The sequence below is a fragment of the Ascaphus truei genome, chromosome 13 (genome assembly GCF_040206685.1).
Source record: "Ascaphus truei isolate aAscTru1 chromosome 13, aAscTru1.hap1, whole genome shotgun sequence".
NCBI lineage: Eukaryota > Metazoa > Chordata > Amphibia > Anura > Ascaphidae > Ascaphus > Ascaphus truei.
Window position 1 is genome coordinate 10493319 of NC_134495.1, and position 15413 is coordinate 10508731.

Genomic DNA, 15413 nt, shown 5'->3' on the forward strand with positions numbered 1-15413 from the left:
TGTACTAGTGACCCGCTGCCTCTCACTGTGTTATCTGACTGTACTAGTGACCCGCTGCCTCTCACTGTGTTATCTGACTGTACTAGTGACCCGCTGCCTCTCACTGTGTTATCTGACTGTACTAGTGACCCGCTGCCTCTCACTGTGTTATCTGACTGTACTAGTGACCCCTGCCTCTCACTGCCCCCCTCAGCGCTGTCTGACCCTGTGGCCAAGGGGAGCTGTATGCTGAACCTGCTGCTGTCTCTGCCGGAGCCCAACCTGCTCACCTTCCTCTTCCTACTCGACCATCTCAAAAGGTACCAGGGGCGCCGTGCCAACTGCACCTTACCTGGGCACTGTGCCCACCTCCCACGTACCAGCTTTCCTCCTTGTGTTACGCCACACACACAGTGTCGCACTCTGCAGACACACTCCTGTGTAAGGTGGGCGACGCCTGCAGGTGTACCCACGGCCCCTCGTGGTGCGATGCCACTGACAGGGGGGGGTACAGGAGGAATACCACGTGCTTGCAATCGAATGGATATGCTGTGAGACCGTGGTGCCCCCTGCCTACGCTGTGCCCGCTCTCACGGCCCCCTCTCCCTTGCAGGGTGGCAGAGAAGGAGAGTCAGAACAAGATGTCCCTCTACAACCTGGCCACGGTTTTCGGGCCCACGCTGCTCCGGCCGTCCGAGAAGGACAGCAAGATCCCGGCCAATCCCACGCAGCCAATCAGCATGGCCGACAGCTGGAGCCTGGAGGTGATGTCGCAGGTGAGCTGGGACCTCCGCGCTAACCTCTTCCGTGCCGCGCCGAGACGGCTGGAATTTAACCTGTTCACTGCCAGAGGGTTCTGCAATATATAGCTTTGCAATGCATCGCCGGACCCGCTCCTGGCAGTGAGGGGGTTAATAACGATGAAGCTAGTAGTTGTTATGATGGTAGAAGGGGCGAGGAATTACCACGAGTCTATTTACAAACCTGTATCACGCGCCTGTCCCATAAATACAGTAACCTCTCCCCGTCCCATAAATACAGTAACCTCTCCCTGTCCCATAAATACAGTAACCTCTCCCTGTCCCATAAATACAGTAACCTCTCCCTGTCCCATAAATACAGTAACCTCTCCCCGTCCCATAAATACAGTAACCTCTCCCTGTCCCATAAATACAGTAACCTCTCCCTGTCCCATAAATACAGTAACCTCTCCCTGTCCCATATATACAGTAACCTCTCCCTGTCCCATAAATACAGAAACCTCTCCCTGTCCCATAAATACAGTAACCTCTCCCTGTCCCATAAATACAGTAACCTCTCCCTGTCCCATAAATACAGTAACCTCTCCCTGTCCCATATATACAGTAACCTCTCCCTGTCCCATAAATACAGTAACCTCTCCCTGTCCCATAAATACAGTAACCTCTCCCTGTCCCATAAATACAGTAACCTCTCCCTGTCCCATAAATACAGTAACCTCTCCCTGTCCCATAAATACAGTAACTTCTCCCTGTCCCATAAATACAGTAACCTCTCCCTGTCCCATAAATACAGTAACCTCTCCCTGTCCCATAAATACAGTAACCTCTCCCCGTCCCATAAATACAGTAACCTCTCCCTGTCCCATAAATACAGTAACTTCTCCCTGTCCCATAAATACAGTAACCTCTCCCTGTCCCATAAATACAGTAACCTCTCCCTGTCCCATAAATACAGTAACTTCTCCCTGTCCCATAAATACAGTAACCTCTCCCTGTCCCATATATACAGTAACCTCTCCCTGTCCCATAAATACAGTAACCTCTCCCTGTCCCATATATACAGTAACCTCTCCCTGTCCCATAAATACAGTAACCTCTCCCTGTCCCATAAATACAGTAACTTCTCCCTGTCCCATAAATACAGTAACCTCTCCCTGTCCCATAAATACAGTAACTTCTCCCTGTCCATAAATACAGTAACCTCTCCCTGTCCCATAAATACAGTAACCTCTCCCTGTCCCATAAATACAGTAACCTCTCCCTGTCCCGTCACACAGTATATACCTATAGATACGGTAACCCCTCCCTGTCCCATAAATACAGTAACTTCTCCCTGTCCATAAATACAGTAACCTCTCCCTGTCCCATATATACAGTAACCTCTCCCTGTCCCATAAATACAGTAACTTCTCCCTGTCCCATATATACAGTAACCTCTCCCTGTCCCATAAATACAGTAACCTCTCCCTGTCCCATAAATACAGTAACTTCTCCCTGTCCCATAAATACAGTAACCTCTCCCTGTCCCATAAATACAGTAACTTCTCCCTGTCCATAAATACAGTAACCTCTCCCTGTCCCATATATACAGTAACCTCTCCCTGTCCCATAAATACAGTAACTTCTCCCTGTCCATAAATACAGTAACCTCTCCCTGTCCCATAAATACAGTAACTTCTCCCTGTCCATAAATACAGTAACCTCTCCCTGTCCCATAAATACAGTAACCTCTCCCTGTCCCATAAATACAGTAACCTCTCCCTGTCCCATAAATACAGTAACTTCTCCCTGTCCCATAAATACAGTAACCTCTCCCTGTCCCATAAATACAGTAACTTCTCCCTGTCCATAAATACAGTAACCTCTCCCTGTCCCATATATACAGTAACCTCTCAATGTCCCATATATACAGTAACCTCTCCCTGTCCCATAAATACAGTAACCTCTCCCTGTCCCATAAATACAGTTACCTCTCCCTGTCCCATAAATACAGTAACTTCTCCCTGTCCCATAAATACAGTAACCTCTCCCTGTCCCATATATACAGTAACCTCTCCCTGTCCCATAAATACAGTAACCTCTCCCTATCCCATATATACAGTAACCTCTCCCTGTCCCATAAATACAGTAACTTCTCCCTGTCCCATAAATAAAGTAACTTCTCCCTGTCCCATAAATACAGTAACCTCTCCCTGTCCCATAAATACAGTAACCTCTCCCTGTCCCATAAATACAGTAACCTCTCCCTGTCCCATAAATACAGTAACCTCTCCCTGTCCCATAAATACAGTAACCTCTCCCTGTCCCATCACACAGTATATACCTATAGATACGGTAACCTCTGCCTGTCCCGTCACACAGTATATACCTATAGATACGGTAACCTCTCCCTGTCCTGTCACACAGTATATACCTATAGATACGGTATCCTCTGCCTGTCCCGTCACACAGTATATACCTATAGATACGGTAACCTCTCCCTGTCCCGTAACACAGTATATACCTATAGATACGGTAACCTCTCCATGTCCCGTCACACAGTATATACCTATAGATACGGCAATCTCTCCCTGTCCCGTCACACAGTATATACCTATAGATACGGTAACCTCTCCCCGTCCCGTCACACAGTATATACCTATAGATACGGTAACCTCTCCCTGTCCCGTCACACAGTATATACCTATAGATACGGTAACCTCTCCCTGTCCTGTCACACAGTATATACCTATAGATACGGTAACCTCTCCCTGTCCCGTCACACAGTATATACCTATAGATACGGTAACCTCTCTCTGTCCCGTCACACAGTATATACCTATAGATACGGTAACCTCTCCCCGTCCCGTCACACAGTATATACCTATAGACAGTGTTCGACAAACCTATACATTTGCTCGCCCCGGGCGAGTGGATTTAACCCCCGGGCGAGTAAATATTGGCTCAAGCAGCACACGTTTGGTACTAGGTGGCGAGTAGATTTTTTTGTGTGGCGAGTAGATTTTTTGGTGATTTGTCAACCACTGCCTATAGATACGGTAACCTCTCCCGTCCCGTCACACAGTATATACCTATAGATACGGTAACCTCTCCCTGTCCCGTCACACAGTATATACCTATAGATACGGTAACCTCTCCCTGTCCCGTCACACAGTATATACCTATAGATACGGTAACCTCTCCCTGTCCCGTCACACAGTATATACCTATAGATACGGTAACCTCTCCCTGTCCCGTCACACAGTATATACCTATAGATACGGTAACCTCTCCCTGTCCCGTCACACAGTATATACCTATAGATACGGTAACCTCTCCCTGTCCCGTCACACAGTATATACCTATAGATACGGTAACCTCTGCCTGTCCCGTCACACAGTATATACCTATATATACCTATAGATACGGTAACCTCTCTCTGTCCCGTCACACAGTATATACCTATAGATACGGTAACCTCTCCCTGTCCCGTCACACAGTATATACCTATAGATACGGTAACCTCTCCCCGTCCCGTCACACAGTATATACCTATAGATACGGTAACCTCTCCCTGTCCCGTCACACAGTATATACCTATAGATACGGTAACCTCTCCCTGTCCCGTCACACAGTATATACCTATAGATACGGTAACCTCTCCCTGTCCCGTCACACAGTATATACCTATAGATACGGTAACCTCTCCCTGTCCCGTCACACAGTATATACCTATAGATACGGTAACCTCTCCCTGTCCCGTCACACAGTATATACCTATAGATACGGTAACCTCTCCCTGTCCCGTCACACAGTATATACCTATAGATACGGTAACCTCTCCCTGTCCCGTCACACAGTATATACCTATAGATACGGTTACCTCTCCCTGTCCTGTCACACAGTATATACCTATAGATACGGTAACCTCTCTCTGTCCCGTCACACAGTATATACCTATAGATACGGTAACCTCTCCCTGTCCCGTCACACAGTATATACCTATAGATACGGTAACCTCTCCCTGTCCCGTCACACAGTATATACCTATAGATACGGTTACCTCTCCCTGTCCCGTCACACAGTATATACCTATAGATACGGTAATCTCTCCCTGTCCCGTCACACAGTATATACCTATAGATACGGTAACCTCTCCCTGTCCCGTCACACAGTATATACCTATAGATACGGCAATCTCTCCCTGTCCCGTCACACAGTATATACCTATAGATACGGTAATTTCTCCCTGTCCCGTCACACAGTATATGCCTATAGATACGGTAACCTCTCCCTGTCCCGTCACACAGTATATACCTATAGATACGGTAACCTCTCCCTGTCCCGTCACACAGAATATACCTATAGATACGGTAATCTCTCCCCGTCCCGTCACACAGTATATACCTATAGATACGGTAACCTCTCCCCGTCCCGTCACACAGTATATACCTATAGATACGGTAACCTGTCCCGTCACACAGTATATACCTATAGATACGGTAACCTCTCCCTGTCCCGTCACACAATATATACCTATAGATACGGTAACCTCTCCCTGTCCCGTCACACAGTATATACCTATAGATACGGTAACCTCTCCCTGTCCCGTCACACAGTATATACCTATAGATACAGTAACCTCTCCCTGTCCCGTCACACAGTATATACCTATAGACACGGTAACCTCTCCCTGTCCCTTCACACAGTATATACCTATAGATACGGTAACCTCTCCGTCCCGTCACACAGTATATACCTATAGATACGGTAACCTCTCCTTGTCCCGTCACACAGTATATACCTATAGATACGGTAATTTCTCCCTGTCCCGTCACACAGTATATACCTATAGATATGGTAACCTCTCCCCGTCCCGTCACACAGTATATACCTATAGATACGGTAACCTGTCCCGTCACACAGTATATACCTATAGATATGGTAACCTCTCTCTGTCCCGTCACACAGTATATACCTATAGATACGGTAATTTCTCCCTGTCCCGTCACACAGTATATACCTATAGATACGGTAACCTCTCCCTGTCCCGTCACACAGTATATACCTATAGATACGGTAACCTCTCCCTGTCCCGTCACACAGTATATACCTATAGATACGGTAACCTCTCCCTGTCCCGTCACACAGTATATACCTATAGATACGGTAACCTCTCCCTGTCCCGTCACACAGTATATACCTATAGATACGGTAACCTGTCCCGTCACACAGTATATACCTATAGATACGGTAACCTCTCCCTGTCCCGTCACACAGTATATACCTATAGATACGGTAACCTCTCCCCGTCCCGTCACACAGTATATACCTATAGATACGGTAACCTCTCCCTGTCCCGTCACACAGTATATACCTATAGATACGGTAATTTCTCCCTGTCCCGTCACACAGTATATACCTATAGATATGGTAACCTCTCCCTGTCCCGTCACACAGTATATACCTATAGATACGGTAACCTCTCCCTGTCCCGTCACACAGTATATACCTATAGATATGGTAACCTCTCTCTGTCCCATCACATAGTATATACCTATAGATACGGTAATTTCTCCCTGTCCTGTCACACAGTATATACCTATAGATACGGTAACCTCTCCCTGTCCCGTCACACAGTATATACCTATAGATACGGTAACCTCTCTCTGTCCCGTCACACAGTATATACCTATAGATACGGTAACCTCTCCCTGTCCCGTCACACAGTATATACCTATAGATACGGTAACCTCTCCCTGTCCCGTCACACAGTATATACCTATAGATACGGTAACCTCTCCCTGTCCCGTCACACAGTATATACCTATAGATACGGTAACCTCTGCCTGTCCCGTCACACAGTATATACCTATAGACACGGTAACCTCTCCCTGTCCCGTCACACAGTATATACCTATAGATACTGTAACCTCTCCCTGTCCCGTCACACAGTATATACCTATAGATACGGTAACCTCTCCCTGTCCCGTCACACAGTATATACCTATATATACCTATAGATATGGTAACCTCTCTCTGTCCCGTCACACAGTATATACCTATAGATACGGTAACCTCTGCCTGTCCCGTCACACAGTATATACCTATATATACCTATAGATACGGTAACCTCTCTCTGTCCCGTCACACAGTATATACCTATAGATACGGTAACCTCTCCCTGTCCCGTCACACAGTATATACCTATAGATACGGTAACCTCTCCCTGTCCCGTCACACAGTATATACCTATAGATACGGTAACCTCTGCCTGTCCCGTCACACAGTATATACCTATAGATACGGTAACCTCTGCCTGTCCCGTCACACAGTATATACCTATAGATACGGTAACCTCTCCCTGTCCCGTCACACAGTATATACCTATAGATACGGTAACCTCTGCCTGTCCCGTCACACAGTATATACCTATAGATACGGTAACCTCTCCCGTCACACAGTATATACCTATAGATACGGTAACCTCTGCCTGTCCCGTCACACAGTATATACCTATAGATACGGTAACCTCTCCCGTCACACAGTATATACCTATAGATACGGTAACCTGTCCCGTCACACAGTATATACCTATAGATACGGTAACCTCTCCCTGTCCCGTCACACAGTATATACCTATAGATACGGTAACCTGTCCCGTCACACAGTATATACCTATAGATACGGTAGCCTCTCCCTGTCCCGTCACACAGTATATACCTATAGATACGGTAACCTCTCCCTGTCCCGTCACACAGTATATACCTATAGATACGGTAACCTCTCCCTGTCCCGTCACACAGTATATACCTATAGACACGGTAACCTCTCCCTGTCCCGTCACACAGTATATACCTATAGACACGGTAACCTCTCCCTGTCCCGTCACACAGTATATACCTATAGACACGGTAACCTCTCCCTGTCCCGTCACACAGTATATACCTATAGACACGGTAACCTCTCCCTGTCCCGTCACACAGTATATACCTATAGATACGGTAACCTCTCCATGTCCCGTCACACAGTATATACCTATAGATACGGTAACCTCTCCCTGTCCTGTCACACAGTATATACCTATAGATACGGTAACCTCTCTCTGTCCCGTCACACAGTATATACCTATAGATACGGTAACCTCTCCCTGTCCCGTCACACAGTATATACCTATAGACACGGTAACCTCTCCCTGTCCCGTCACACAGTATATACCTATAGATACGGTAACATCTCCCTGTCCTGTCACACAGTATATACCTATAGATACGGTAATCTCTCCCTGTCCCGTTACACAGTATATGCCTATAGATACGGTAACCTCTGCCTGTCCCGTCACACAGTATATACCTATAGATATGGTAACCTCTCCCTGTCCCGTCACACAGTATATACCTATAGATACGGTAACCTCTGCCTGTCCCGTCACACAGTATATACCTATAGATATGGTAACCTCTCCCTGTCCCGTCACACAGTATATACCTATAGATACGGTAACCTCTGCCTGTCCCGTCACACAGTATATACCTATAGATACGGTAACCTCTCCCTGTCCTGTCACACAGTATATACCTATAGATATGGTAACCTCTCTCTGTCCCGTCACACAGTATATACCTATAGATACGGTAACCTCTCCCTGTCCCGTCACACAGTATATACCTATAGATACGGTAACCTCTCCCTGTCCCGTCACACAGTATATACCTATAGATACGGTAACCTGTCCCGTCACACAGTATATACCTATAGATACGGTAACCTCTCCCTGTCCCGTCACACAGTATATACCTATAGATACGGTAACCTCTCCCTGTCCCGTCACACAGTATATACCTATAGATACGGTAACCTCTCCCTGTCCCGTCACACAGTATATACCTATAGATACGGTAACCTCTGCCTGTCCCGTCACACAGTATATACCTATAGATATGGTAACCTCTCCCTGTCCCGTCACACAGTATATACCTATAGATACGGTAACCTCTGCCTGTCCCGTCACACAGTATATACCTATAGACACGGTAACCTCTCCCTGTCCCGTCACACAGTATATACCTATAGATATGGTAACCTCTCCCTGTCCCGTCACACAGTATATACCTATAGATACGGTAACCTCTGCCTGTCCCGTCACACAGTATATACCTATAGACACGGTAACCTCTCCCTGTCCCGTCACACAGTATATACCTATAGATATGGTAACCTCTCCCTGTCCCGTCACACAGTATATACCTATAGATACGGTAACCTCTGCCTGTCCCGTCACACAGTATATACCTATAGACACGGTAACCTCTCCCTGTCCCGTCACACAGTATATACCTATAGACACGGTAACCTCTCCCTGTCCCGTCACACAGTATATACCTATAGATACGGTAACCTCTCCCTGTCCCGTCACACAGTATATACCTATAGATACGGTAACCTGTCTCGTCACACAGTATATACCTATAGATACGGTAACCTCTCCCTGTCCCGTCACACAGTATATACCTATAGATACGGTAACCTCTCCCTGTCCCGTCACACAGTATATACCTATAGATACGGTAACCTCTCCCTGTCCCGTCACACAGTATATACCTATAGATACGGTAGCCTCTCCCTGTCCCGTCACACAGTATATACCTATAGATACGGTAACCTCTCCCTGTCCCGTCACACAGTATATACCTATAGATACGGTAACCTCTCCCTGTCCCGTCACACAGTATATACCTATAGACACGGTAACCTCTCCCTGTCCCGTCACACAGTATATACCTATAGACACGGTAACCTCTCCCTGTCCCGTCACACAGTATATACCTATAGACACGGTAACCTCTCCCTGTCCCGTCACACAGTATATACCTATAGACACGGTAACCTCTCCCTGTCCCGTCACACAGTATATACCTATAGATACGGTAACCTCTCCATGTCCCGTCACACAGTATATACCTATAGATACGGTAACCTCTCCCTGTCCTGTCACACAGTATATACCTATAGATACGGTAACCTCTCTCTGTCCCGTCACACAGTATATACCTATAGATACGGTAACCTCTCCCTGTCCCGTCACACAGTATATACCTATAGACACGGTAACCTCTCCCTGTCCCGTCACACAGTATATACCTATAGATACGGTAACATCTCCCTGTCCTGTCACACAGTATATACCTATAGATACGGTAATCTCTCCCTGTCCCGTCACACAGTATATACCTATAGATACGGTAACCTCTGCCTGTCCCGTCACACAGTATATACCTATAGATATGGTAACCTCTCCCTGTCCCGTCACACAGTATATACCTATAGATACGGTAACCTCTGCCTGTCCCGTCACACAGTATATACCTATAGATATGGTAACCTCTCCCTGTCCCGTCACACAGTATATACCTATAGATACGGTAACCTCTGCCTGTCCCGTCACACAGTATATACCTATAGATACGGTAACCTCTCCCTGTCCTGTCACACAGTATATACCTATAGATACGGTAACCTCTCTCTGTCCCGTCACACAGTATATACCTATAGATACGGTAACCTCTCCCTGTCCCGTCACACAGTATATACCTATAGATACGGTAACCTCTGCCTGTCCCGTCACACAGTATATACCTATAGATACGGTAACCTCTCCCTGTCCCGTCACACAGTATATACCTATAGATACGGTAACCTCTCCCTGTCCCGTCACACACTATATACCTATAGATACGGTAACCTGTCCCGTCACACAGTATATACCTATAGATATGGTAACCTCTTTCTGTCCCGTCACACAGTATATACCTATAGATACGGTAATTTCTCCCTGTCCCGTCACACAGTATATACCTATAGATACGGTAACCTCTCCCTGTCCCGTCACACAGTATATACCTATAGATACGGTAACCTCTCCCTGTCCCACAGTATATACCTATAGATACGGTAACCTCTCCCTGTCCCGTCACACAGTATATACCTATAGATACGGTAACCTCTCCCTGTCCCGTCACACAGTATATACCTATAGATACGGTAACCTGTCCCGTCACACAGTATATACCTATAGATACGGTAACCTCTCCCTGTCCCGTCACACAGTATATACCTATAGATACGGTAACCTCTGCCTGTCCCGTCACACAGTATATACCTATAGACACGGTAACCTCTCCCTGTCCCGTCACACAGTATATACCTATAGATACGGTAACCTCTCCCTGTCCCGTCACACAGTATATACCTATAGATACGGTAACCTCTCCCTGTCCCGTCACACAGTATATACCTATAGATACGGTAACCTCTCCCTGTCCCGTCACACAGTATATACCTATAGATACGGTAATCTCTCCCTGTCCCGTCACACAGTATATACCTATAGATACGGTAACCTCTCCCCGTCCCGTCACACAGTATATACCTATAGATACGGTAACCTCTCCCTGTCCCGTCACACAGTATATACCTATAGACACAGTAACAGGTGGGGGGGGGGGCAGGGGATCCCCGATTCTGCGCACCTGAGCACCTCTCTCTCTCTCCCCCAGGTGCAGGTCCTGTTGTACTTCCTGCAGCTGGACTCAATCCCCGCCCCAGACAGCAAGCGTCAGAGTATCCTCTTCTCCACCGAGGTGTAACCCCCCTCGCCCGTCTTGTCACAGCCAGAGGGATGTGGCACACGGAGTCACGCAGGGTGACCGGTGACCTCCGCCCCCCCCCCCCCGCAGGGTGACGCAGTGACTGAAAGGACACGCAGATCGCACCCCCCCCCTCGGTGCATGTGCGGTCATGGGTGGGGGGGGGGGGTTAGTAATTGTCAGCACTAAGAGAGAGCTCTTTTTAACTTATTTATCCGGTGACCCGTTGGGCGCCTCCGCCTGCCAGTCTCTAAGCCCCCCCCCCCCCCGGTCACCCTCCTGTTCTGGGGAATGGCCTCTACAGAGGAAGGGACCAGCTCTGTCCTGCCGGGGACCAGGCCGACATGTATTAGAAGTCATTATATATTTATGCAGACTGAGCTGCCCCGCTCCCGGTGCTGGGGGAGACTGGGGGTCCAAGTGAGAAATGTTTCAATGGGGAACCAGCGCCTTTTTATAATTCATCTGCCATTTTTGGGACCTACATGTGGGGCTGTCAGAAGCACAGACAGGGAGAAGGGACAGGCGATGGGCAAAACCAAGATGGCAACCCAGACCAAGGTATACACAGGGCTCTATGTATCAAATGACAAATTCCGGTGCAAAATACTTATTTTGTTGCAACCCACACTACCATATACCTGCGGTAGGCAGCGTCTCGGTCAGGGGTGGGCAACTCTGGTCCTCGAGGGCCACAACTGGTGTTCCGGATATAACCTGCTTCAGCACAGGTGGCTCAGTGAGCCACCTGTGCTGAAGCAGGTTATATCCGGAACACCTGACCTGTTGGTGGCCCTTGAAGACTGGAGTTGCCCACCCCTGGTCTATGTATTAATCTTGTGTGCGCCATTTTCGCGGGGCACCTGCGCCCGTCTGCCACAAGATGAAGGATGGACGGAGCGAAGTGGGAGGAGTTAGGGGCGGAGCCTGCAGCAAGAAATCTGCGGCTCGCGTTACTTTTCTTGACCGGTTTTCCCCGTCACCTTTAAAGATGGCGGAAATCTGGGGGGGGGGGGGGGGTTACCGCAGAATATGAGCGCAGCACACGCCAAATTCTACACTTGTAGCAACACACGTCATCAATATATTGCATTATAGACGGGAAGAAAAATGCACCTTTTCGGAGGCCTGCAGTTACTGTGATACATAGAGCCCAGCATGTTGCATAATGCAGGGGGCCTTGGGACCCCCCGACAGGACAGGCTTTAAGGATATCCCTGCTTCAGCACAGGTGGTGCAGTCTTCAACTGAGCCACCTGTGCTGAAGCAGGGATATCCAGAACTGACCTGTTGTGGGGTATTGAACACCCCATGGCATACACAACAAAAAACAGAGAGGCCCAAAGCTACATCCAATATGACAAAAATACACAGTGACATACCTATATAGCTCTTGAGAAAGGTCATTTAGTTAAACGCTTTGGCCAAAGCATTATAAGCCTGCGAGCCACATCAAGGCATGACCACATTTGCAGGTCCTAACACTACCTGATTAAAATTCTCATTTACCTCTATATTGGAGGAAGAATGATCACATTGGATCTGTCCCAACCAGCTGCATGAAAAAGACCTGCTCACGTGGAGAGTATACTGTACGTACTTGCAGCCGATAGGTCAGGCGCTAGTCTGGGCATAGAGTCTGTTTGTGTGATTGGAGAACTGGCACGCAGGGATTTTGGCGACTGCATTACCTGTTCCAGCCACAAGGTGTCAGGACCGCGCCAGCGCACAGCTGAGTGCTGGGGTTGGCGCGGTGACTTTCTTGGCTCTGATAGTTCTTGTGTTTGTGTTGTAGTGTTTAGAAGGATTTTTATTGTCTGTCTGTGGTGTTTGCAGCATGTTTAACGGCTCCGCCTTACTGGCGGATTTAACCCCTCACCTCCCAGGGAGATGTTTCACATTCTGATTTTATACAGAAAACATTAGGTTTTTTTTTACCAGTTTTTAAATGTCCGTTACATTTTGTGCAAACAGGAAAATAATGCCCCCCACCCATTGCAGCCAGAAAGGGGCCTCTCCCTCCAACCCCGTTTGCAAGCCGGGGGGGGGCCTCTCGCCCCCCACCCATTGCAGCCAGAGAGGGGCCTCTCCCTCCAACCCCCTTTGCAAGCCGAGGGGGGCCTCTCCCCTCCCCCCATTGCAGCCAGAGAGGGGCCTCTCCCTCCAACCCCCTTTGCAAGCCGAGGGGGGCCTCTCCCCTCCCCCCCATTGCAGCCAGAGAGGGGCCTCTCCCTCCAACCCCCTTTGCAAGCCGAGGGGGGCCTCTCCCCTCCCCCCATTGCAGCCAGAGAGGGGCCTCTCCCTCCAACCCCCTTTGCAAGCCGAGGGGGGCCTCTCCCCTCGCCCCATTGCAGCCAGAGAGGGGCCTCTCCCTCCAACCCCCTTTGCAAGCCGAGGGGGGCCTCTCCTCTCCCCCCATTGCAGCCAGAGGGGCCACCTCACCCCCATTAAAGTCAGAGAGGAGTCCGCTGCTCCCCCCACCTCATATACATTCTTCCTCACTGCCCCCCGGAGCCTGCACGCAAGGACACCCCTCACTCTGCCCCCCGGAGGCTGCATGCAGGGATACCTCTCACTGCCCCCCCGGAGGCTGCACGCAGGGATACCCCTCACTGCCCCCCGGAGGCTGCACGCAGGGATACCCCTCACTGCCCCCCGGAGGCAGCACGCAGGGACACCCCTCACTCTGCCCCCCGGAGCTGGGTCCTGCATGCAGGGACACCCCTCACCTCTGCCCCCCAGAGCTTGCACGCAGGGACACCCTCTCACTCTGGCCCCCCGGAGGCTGCACGCAGGGACAACCCCCTCACTCTGCCCCCCAGAGCTTGCACGCAGGGACACCCCCTCACTGCCCCCGGAGCCTGCACGCAGGGACACCCCTCACTGCCCCCCGGAGCCTGCACGCAGGGACACCCCTCACTCTGCCCCCCGGAGCCTGCATGCAGGGACACCCCTCACTCTGCCCCCGGAGCCTGCATGCAGGGACAACCCCTCACTGCCCCCCAGAGCTGGGCTCTTTGGGTGCTTAACACTTTGGACCAAAGGAATTCACTGCCAGAATCACGGGACTGATCACACCTCCCCCTCATGCCACAGACAAGTGCTGTGTGATCCATATTACACTGGGGCAGGTTCTGCATGCGGGCGACACGTGTCCCGGATTCTCTTCGGGCAGGCGGCTGGTGAGGACACGAGGGGCACTGCGGGCCAGACAGTTCCAGAACCCTCTGCATTACTCCGGGGTCCAATCCTGAGAGTGGAAGTCTCCGAGGGCATTAAATCTCTGAGCAGGGGCAGAGGCCCCAGACCATCCTTGTAACAGGCTATCGCACCAATGTTACACGTCTGTTCATGCGTTTGCGTGTCCCGTGGTTCCGGTCGCCACGGGACAGGCCTGACACGCGTCTGTGCGCTTCCCGTGTACGGTCACAGTAAGAAAATCTCACCCATTCTGCCGCCCGAAGCCTAGATCCACAGAAGTGTGCCACGCGTTAGGAAATAAACAATCCCACTTGTGAGCACGTCTCGGGGCACCCCCGTCCCGCCCCATTATGTCTTTGCCTGCAGTGCTTCCACTGCAGCCAGGGATTCTGGGTAATGGCATGCAAATGATCACACTGTCGCCTTTTGCTTATCCATTTTAGCATGGATTTAGGGGAGCCTTTAAATAGAAACGGAGTCGTGCGAACGTTCAGCGCCTCCTTTTTTGGGGGGGGAACTGGGCCGCAATGCCCCATCCACATTGCAGGATAGGAAGTGAAGCGGTAACATTGCATCGCAACGCCGGAGATCAGGGGAGGGGGCAGGATTGGGGCATGCAGAGGAGGATTCTGGGGGATGCTAATCGCAGGTCTAGTCAGTTAATTCCCCACTCCGGGGATCGATTCGAAAGACCGAGGGCTCCTTTTCTAAAGTGGATAAAAACTGTTTAAAAAAGGGAATTATATTGTATTTGTTAAAATATTCAAAAGCATTTGTAGCCTCGATTTGTACTTGAGCTGTTCAATAAAACGTCTGAACCTCAGCGATTCCTTTGTATATATTATTT

At 49.3% G+C, this 15413-nt stretch overlaps 1 protein-coding gene across 1 annotated transcript in view; it reads left to right on the top strand.

Annotated features, from left to right (window-relative positions):
- BCR (BCR activator of RhoGEF and GTPase) overlaps positions 1–13355 on the top strand; it is a 75090-nt gene extending 61735 nt beyond the window's left edge. Inside the window, exons 21-23 of the mRNA XM_075568448.1 lie at positions 194–299; positions 593–755; positions 11276–13355. Coding sequence (XP_075424563.1) covers positions 194–299; positions 593–755; positions 11276–11365 — 359 coding nt within the window. The 3' untranslated portion in view covers positions 11366–13355. The remainder of the gene's footprint in view (positions 1–193; positions 300–592; positions 756–11275) is intronic.
- The last annotated feature ends 2058 nt before the right edge of the window (positions 13356–15413 follow it).